Source organism: Sesamum indicum, linkage group LG2 (assembly GCF_026168435.1).
Source record: "Sesamum indicum cultivar Baizhima isolate 11 linkage group LG2, ASM2616843v1, whole genome shotgun sequence".
NCBI lineage: Eukaryota > Viridiplantae > Streptophyta > Magnoliopsida > Lamiales > Pedaliaceae > Sesamum > Sesamum indicum.
Window position 1 is genome coordinate 12013888 of NC_142658.1, and position 8811 is coordinate 12022698.

At 33.4% G+C, this 8811-nt stretch overlaps 1 protein-coding gene across 5 annotated transcripts; it reads left to right on the forward strand.

Moving 5' to 3' along the window:
• Positions 1–1225: 1225 nt before the first annotated feature.
• Positions 1226–8811, forward strand: LOC105155564 (protein yippee-like At4g27740). 5 transcript variants are annotated; one of them, XR_016063420.1, is made up of 11 exons: positions 1231–1656; positions 2342–2509; positions 2749–2789; positions 2979–3093; positions 3181–3236; positions 3330–3461; positions 3643–3756; positions 7906–7946; positions 8164–8269; positions 8355–8410; positions 8503–8811. XR_016063420.1 is itself a non-coding variant. In XM_088876789.1 (6 exons), the coding sequence occupies exons 1-6, from the start codon at positions 1588–1590 to the stop codon at positions 3406–3408; spliced, it is 495 nt and encodes a 164-aa protein (XP_088732915.1). In that variant the 5' UTR covers positions 1226–1587; the 3' UTR covers positions 3409–3630. The 5 variants fall into 5 exon arrangements, 3 of the variants coding, with proteins under 3 accessions (XP_088732915.1, XP_011069757.1, XP_011069756.2); XR_016063426.1 differs by lacking the exons at positions 7906–7946; positions 8164–8269; positions 8355–8410; positions 8503–8811 and having other exon boundaries at positions 3643–3898; XM_088876789.1 differs by lacking the exons at positions 3643–3756; positions 7906–7946; positions 8164–8269; positions 8355–8410; positions 8503–8811 and having other exon boundaries at positions 1226–1656; positions 2375–2509; positions 3330–3630.

Sequence of the window (8811 nt, forward strand, 5' to 3'; positions counted from 1 at the left end):
TAAAAATTTTGAATTTCCCAAAGTATTATGCATGTATATGATTCTCAAGGTTATCAAGTCAAATATTTATCCATAGGAATATGTTACTAATTTAATATTTGTTCTCCTATATAAATACTTGTAATCTTGAAGTTGAAGTAATAGATGAATGAATGAAAAATATTTGAAGTAAAAAATCTCCCAATATATCAATAATTTTTCCTTTTCAAAATCTTTCTCCAAATTTCGAACTACTGAGTCTATGCGAAATTCATGCTAAAATTGATCCATTCAGGTCCGGGCGACAACAGCAATACCCATCTCTTTGCCTCCACTAAAAACAGTGTCGTCGAATTTGACTTTGACTATGTTAGGTGACGGTAGTGACTAGCATAATCTTGTGATTTGCCTAAGTATAGTGACTTGAATGTTGGCCAGTAACCTCTCTGATCAAGGGTGAAGTTAAGCCCTGTCGAGCTCGCTGGTGGACAGAGTTTACCTTCAAGTATTATGGAGCATTACTTGACGTTGATGAATAAATTATAGTTAGTAAGTAGTTTAATTTGAATGTCTCTTGTGACTTTTTTAAAATAAAATGGAAAAATAGTTTCTAATTACAAGAATTCCTACTATATAAATAATTTTGAAATATTGTTGTAACAACAATTACTAGTACCGGGAATTTAGTGGCCTTTTGATTGCGAAGTCATAATTTTAATATTAATTGTATTTGAAATAATTTGGTTTGGCGATTGCATAATTAATCATAAAACTTTTTATTATGAAACAGTTAATTTGGAATAATTGATTTTAGAAGTGATTGTACTGTTGAGAGCGTATTACTCCCATAAGATAGGGAGTTCAATTCTTTTAGTCTTTCTTTTGCAAAATTTTCAAAATAGTCTTAAAACTAAGAAAATTTGACACATTTATTCTCATGTTTTATGAGATTTTCAAAACGATCCCAAAACAGAAAAAAAACTAACCAGATTTAGTTTTATAAATTTTGTAAATTAGAGGACTAAAAATTGACACAAAAAAGATAGTTATACTCAATCTGTAGGTTTGACTTGCTTAATCACAATGTCAAACGAACACTTTATATAATTATATTTTGATTTTAAATTTTTTGATGAATTCAATATTTATTTAAATAAATAAATTAAATTTTAATAGGACTACGTCAATTTTCTGGCTTTGCCACTGTCTCTTAACGCATTAGTGAAAGAGTTGGCTGGCATAATAGTCTGTACAGGAGTAGTCTCATATTACAATCATACTAACACACCCCCTCATAGGGGTCTTCAAAAAACAGTTAAATCGGATCGAATCAAATTTTTTAGTTCGATTCCCATTTTTTTCTTAAAATCATTTTTTTAGATTTGGGATTTTGGTTGCCGTTTAGTAATCGAATCGAATCGAATAACTGAATTTTTAAATATTATATTAAATCAAATGTATTTTATATATAGTATATTTATGTATTAATATTATATTATTACCGTATATATTATTATAGAATATAGAGTCAGAGAAAGAAAAGAAAGAAGAAATGCAGCAGAACGGCAGAACAAAAACAAAAGGAAAAAGAGAGAACTGAGAAGAGAAATGGCAAAGCGCGACCTCCTCCACTCTCCAGCCGACGGCAGAGCTCTCTCCACCAATCTTCTCCATTGGGTAGGTCTTTTTCTCTCTTACAAAGAAAAGGAAATAAAAAAAAAAATTGACTTAAAATTTTTGTTTTGAAGGTGTTTGATAAAATGCCTAATAAAAATATTTTATTTTCTTTTTTTGATTAATTGATTGTGTGCTTGAGTTTGTAGTAAAGTGATTTTACACAAGTATTGAGGTTGAACTTTGAAAGTCAGTATTCAAATTTCATTGCAAAAGTTGGTGCGCTTATGAGAAGAAGTGGATTAGGGATTACAAAAATTCATCACATTTCATATTTTGGTATTTGTATTTTTGGATAAAATTAAAAGAATATCAAAATTATATATATATATATATATATTATTTAAAAAAATAATTTTTTCAGTTTTCACCGAATTGAAACCAAACCACTTCATTTCGATTTTCGATTCTTCAAAACATTAATAAAAAATTCGATTCAATTAATCGAAATGCACATGCCTACGCCTGAGAGAATAGGATAGTTTATATGACAGTTATGACAGTTAATTTTAAGCAAAACCCTTGTCTTTCTCTATATATAGATATAAATACTACTGCTGCTTCCACTCAACCGCAAACCCTTCTGCCTTTCTCCCAACCCAACAATTTCTTCATCGGCACATTTCATTTTTCCTCTCTACAGTGATTTCCAAACTTCCATTTATTTGAATTTTTCCCCACATTTTAGAGATCAATCAGCAATCATTACTTTCAAGAACAGTTGAGAATCTTGGAATATCTGCAAATGGGAAGGATAATCTTCAAGGAATTCAATCAGCGAATCCCTGAATACCTGATGTGCAAGGAATGTGAAGCGCCTCTTGCCTTACCACAAGACTTCCACTGCGAGTGCCCAGTAAAGTCCCCTACTTCTGTGTCATTTCCAATCTCTGTGGCTTCAGTGTTCAAGACTTCAACAATTTTCTGTTGCATGATCTTGAAATATTCAGCAATCAGCTGTACTTGAGGGATTTAGTTCTTCATCTGATCATTGTTTCGTCACAACGAGATCATTTGTTCTTTAGGAATTTTCTTTATGTAAATGTTTATTATGTTTTTGCATGTGCAATTTAGTGAATTCGGTTTGGTATGCAGGAAGAGGGAGCTGAAGGCCTTGTCTTTACTGACCGTATGATGTAAGATCTTGATGTTGTCTATATATTATTCGTTTTCATCATCTTAAGATATTGCATTAATAAGAATCTATTATGTCCAAGTGGATAACATATCAAGCCTCAATGACTCAAGATTTTCACATGCACAAGCCGAGGTGAAGTTAACATACAACTTCAATGTTTAACTGTCTGATTCATGTATGTATGCAGCATCAACGTGGAAGCCGACGAGGATAATGATCGCCTTCGGAGCGTTGGTCGTCTCCCTCACATAGTTGCGAGAGTCTCCTGCATAAGATGTCGTGAAGTGTTGGGCTATAAATACGTAAGATTTAAGAGTTGTGCTCCTCTTCAAAGCTTCCCATTGTGCTATTTTCATGTTTCTTGATCACGTGCTGCACGTGTTTTTCAGATCCAAGTTGACGATAGGCAGCAGCTTGTCCAAAATGGAATGGTGAACTTTAAGAAGTAGGCCTTGAGGAGAACCATGTTTATTAAATTTGTCGTAGCACGGTCTCTCCTTACGATTATTTTTTTCATTTTTTTGAAATTTGTTGACAGGGAAATGGTTCAGAGGAGACATGGCGATGAGATTATAGACGGAGAGGAGCCAGAAGCTGTACAAGTTCACATACGATGATTCAGGCTGTAGAAGAATTCTTGGGAGGATTGACTGAAGAACTTAGATTGAGTGTTGAGAACACTTTTTACTATTCCCACGTTCAAATTCTGAATTCTTTGATTTCTCTATACAACATTAACGCCGTCTCTTTGATTTCCCAATAAAGCTGTTGATGAGCTTCTTCTTTGGTTTTATCGAGTATATATATAAATGATAAACTGATCAATTCAGTTTTGTGGATACTTTTTGTAGAGTTTTCAAGCATAACAATACAAGTGCTGAAGACATATGGATCAGTACTGACGTCGTTGCACTGTTCGAATACTTCATCAACTGCTCTTTTCACTAATTAGCAGCTGCTGAAATGTAAGTTCTCTAAGCAAACTACTGCTTGTAGTCACAATAAGGAACAAAGCCTAATTTCCTGTAACTGTTGAGCAAATTCATGTAAAATGTGAGGTGTAGATGGACAAGAATTATGCTCAAGAAAGCAAAATATAGTGTCTGATGATGGCCTGTAATGCAGTAATTTTAGATTGAACCGCTAGATTTATCATGAGCAAACAAACACATAAGTGATCATTGCAACCAAAAAATAAAAATAGAAACAAGATATGAGGTGAAAATTTTAAATCATGTCGAACTCATATTGGCTTAGCAGAAGACTTCAACTCCATTGATTCAGTACGCAACATCTACTTCTAGGACAATTACATTTTTTGTCAATCATCAGTATCACTAAAGCGATTTTGGTCGCCCTTATTCCACTAGTTACATTTTTGGTCTTTGAACTGATCCAATTTTGGGTCAAACGCAAAAATGGTCCACTAGTTACATTCAAAACTGCGACTTTTAGAAAAGTTACTGGACTAATTTGCTTGTCTTAAAGCTAAAGGACTAAAATGCCATTTGCCCAAAGTTAGAGGACCATTTTTTCATTTAATCCCCAATTTAAATAGAGTTGGTCTCAACTGTTATGCTTCCGTCGAGCACTTAAGAAAATACATGCATGAGGCATTGTTCAAAGTCGCAGTATTGACGATATATTGGCAGGCATTGTTCCACATGATTACGGTTCATCGTGATATTATTGGGCAATATGAAATAAAATATTATACAATGTTAAAGAAACTCCCAAAAAATAGTAAAATTATATATATATATATAAGTATATGCATAACAAATTATTAGATAATATTACAAATCAAAATTATAGAAGCTCTTAATAAATTAATACATAAGAATAATATATATACACAAAAATGCTACTATGCAATTGTTTATAGTTTAAGCAAGATTGTTTCGTATGACATTATTATTGACGAAATATGGCATTCAATTAGCTAGAACTAGGCCACAAACTAATAGTTAAACCATTTAGTGGCTTCTGCAACAGGCTAAGCCACAATTATTGTCACGATGGGCACTGGAACTTTTCCATCTTCAGCTATAAGTTGCTCAATTAAATTACTCAATTAGACGATCAGTCCAGATACGCATTACAAAAAAATGCAGGATTCATAACAATTTTTTGGAACGGCCAATAGTAACGGCTTTTATAGCAAGATTGGAACAGAGAACATTTGATGACATCGTTTCTGAGGCCATAAAAATTTCATTTATTTGTAGTAGTTGCATTCGTTACAAAAGCCATTACTACACATGTGTATCTGTAAAGCTGCTACAAAAAAATTGCCGTCACTAGTTGTAATTGATTCTGAACTTATGGACGACAACCTTTCTACATAAATTTTTTTCCTTAATTTACCCATTTGAGCCTTTAAAACCTTATTTTTCTTTGTCATGAATCATTTCTATGAACTAATCTCATCATTAGTTTAACTTCTCCGCTTAGCCTTTCCAAGAAAGTAGAAGAGTATCAAGAAAAAGAAAAAGAAGATGTATTCTAAGTACGAGGATGTCTTATCTATTGTGATCATATTTTGTGCTAAAAAAGTATGTGAGCAAATATGTCATATGGTATCTTGTTCTATGTCTTATTGCATGAAAACAAAGAAAAAGAGAAGAACATGGCAAAAAAAAAATGAAAGACAAAAATGCCTGCAAACAAGAAACAGAGAAAAAAAGGGGGGGTGGGGGGAGAGGAACATGGCAAAGAAAAGAAAATCAAAAAAGGCAAGAAAGAAGAAAAAAGAAAAAAAAAATACTCTCTCTAAAGTAAAGCATAGTTCAAGTAAGCAATTGGTGCATTAGACGAACTAATTTAAAAAAACTTGTATCTATGCTTGGCACTCTATACTGGTTTACTTGAATTGTGACCTCATTTTTTCTGAAAATTCCTATCCCTAAATCAAAGTCCCATTACAACCAAAATTAAAAACCTCTTGATTTAAATATGTGCATATTTACAAATGATAGAGATGTGGTGTATAACCAAGTCTATGGTGAAGCACTTTCATAGCAAGTGTTGAGCGAAACACATAGGCCATAAACACTTGAAAGGTCGGAAGGCATTGAGAGAATAGCTCACTAATTTCTTGGCTTTTGATATAAGACCATTGTGTGAAAACTTATTTGAAGCATGTTTAACTTGTTGTTATCATGAGATGAATCATTCTTGGAATATCCAACTAGATCTCTGCTTGGCACCTTTGTTTTGATATAATGAAATCGAAAAGAAACTCATGAGTTGTTTAATCTTAATTTTGTTCGAGGATGAGCTGCTCTTTGAATTATCTATTTTACCAATTCTCATGAGATTTTTCTATATTTTTTCAAAAAAAAAAAGAAAAAATAAACAAAAGGGTAATGTCGTAATTTTCACATCTCCGTCTTGGGGCTACATGATTATTTTTCATTTGAGGCGGTATTTGTAATTTCAAACAATAGGGGATACTCGTAATTATGATAAATTTCAGAGGATATAGTTGTCATTTTATCTTATTTTTCTAGGATTGAGATGAGAACGTGGGGATGATAAAAAGAGCATACTTGATAGTTTAAATTTGGTATGAGAACTACTAATATTATGTTGAGTTTCTACTTTTACCCTCCACAAGTTATCAATTTCACTTTGTAGAAAAGAATTTCGAAAGAAATTATGCAAAAATAAAGAGTAAATCTTGGTAAAATGCCACAAAACACAAAAAGAGATTTTCTTTTTATATTTACTATAGATACTTTAGATATTTTTTACCGTGTGTCCGTCAAACTTTACAGATGTCATGTTTTAATGTGATGCAGTTGAGGAGGCAAAAAAATAGGAGAATTACACTTTTCGTTCTCAAAATTTAACCTTAATTCAACTTTGGTCCTCAAACAATCACAGGTGTCAATTTTGATCCTCAAACTGTATTATTTATTAATTTTTTTATGACTTGGTCTTTTACCCTCCTCAATTGCATCATATTTAAAAAACGTGATGTTCTTAGATTTGATGAACACTTGACAGAAAATGTCGAAAATCTTATAGAATAACACTCTGAAAACGGAAAATTATTATTTTAGTCCACTAAGTATGCCTAATTTTATTTTTAGTCCGATAACTATATCCATTGTTGTTTAGGTCCAATAACTTACGAAATTGCTTACTTTTAGTCCTCTATAGAGTGCATATGGACTAAACCTGCCTTTTAAAAGTTGCATAGGGGTAAAATTGTCCGAAAATCTGCCAGACGACTAAAAGTAAGCAATTTTGTAAGTTAATGGATCTAAATACAAATTGACATAGTTATCGGACTAAAATTAAAATTAAACATACTTAGCGAACTAAAATAATATTTTTCCCCTATGGAAACTAATATTGTAATCTGGAATTATTAATTTAGAACCAAAATGAGCATATTTAAGGGCCTCACTGAGAAGTTCTTTAGCAAAATGAGTGACAAACAACAGAATATTACTATCATACTACCACAGTCCATCAGATAATAAGGTAGTGTATATGACAGTTATGACAGTTAATTTTAAGCAAAACTCTTATCTCTCTCCCTCTATATATATAAATGCTACCACTGCTTCCACTCAACCACATATCCTTCTGCCTTCCTCCCAACCCAACAATTTCTTCATCAACGCATTTCATTTTCCTCTCTGCATGCAGTGATTTTCAAACTTCCATTTTCTTGAACATTTCCCCACATTTTAGAGATCAATCAGCAATCATTACTTTCAAGAACAGTTCAGAATCTTGGAATATCTGCCAATGGGAAGGATAATCTTCAGGAAATTCAATCAGCGAAACCCTGAATACCTGATGTGCAAGGAATGCGAAGCCCCTCTTGCCTTACCACAAGACTTCCACTGCATGTCCCCAGTAAAGTCCCCTACTTCTGTGTCATCTCCAATCTCTGTAGCTTCAGTGTTCAAGACTTGAACAATTTTCTGTTGCATGATCTTGAAATATTCAGCAATCAGCTGTTCTTGAGGGATTTAATTCTTGATCTGATTATTGTTTCGTCACAACGACATCATTTGTTCTTGAGGCATTTCTTGATGTAAATGTGTATTGTGTTTCTGAATGTGCAATTTAGTGATATTCGGTTTGGTATGCAGGATGACGGAGGTGAATGCCTTGTCTTCCGTGACCGTAAGATGTAAGATCTTGATTGTGTATATACTATTCATTTTCATCACAAGTTATTACAATAAAAGGAAACTAATATGTCCATCGTAAATTATTCTAAAGTATACATAAACCTCAGTTGAGAACATGCTCACGCCTCAATGGCTCAAGATTTTCCCATGCACAAGCCCATGTGAAGTTGACATACAACTTTAGTGTTTAACTGTCTGATTCATGTACATACGCAGCATCAACGTGGTGGTCGACGATGATGATCGCGATTGGCAGGTTGGTTCTCACAAAGTTTTGGATATCTCCTGCGTAAGATGTCGTGAAGTGTTGGGCTATAAATATGTAAGATTCTAAGAGTTGTGTTCCTCTTCAAAGCTTCCCACTGTGCTATTTTTCATGTTTCTTGATCGCGTGCTGTGTTTTGCAGATCCGAGTTGACGACAGGCAGCATATTGTCCAAAATGGAATGGTGAACTTCAAGAAGTACGCCTTCAGGAGAACCATGTTCATTAATTTGGTCTTAGCACGGTCTCTCCTTACGATTATCCTTTCGTGTTTTTTGAAATTTCTCGCAGGGAAATGGTTCAGAGGAGACATGGCAATCAGATTATAGACGGAGAGGCAGCAGAAGCTGTACAAATTCAATTGCAATAATTCAGGCTGCAGACGAATTCTTGGGAGGATTAACTGAAGAACTTAATTCAGTTGATTGAGTGCTCAGAACACTTTTTACTATTCCCATGTTCAAATTCTGAATTCTCTGATTTCTGTAGTGTAGAGTCCAATTCTCTATACAACGTTAACGATGTCTCTTAGTTGACATAAAACGTACAAGGATTGATCAGATCGATTTCCCAATAATGCTGTCGATGAGCTTCTTCACT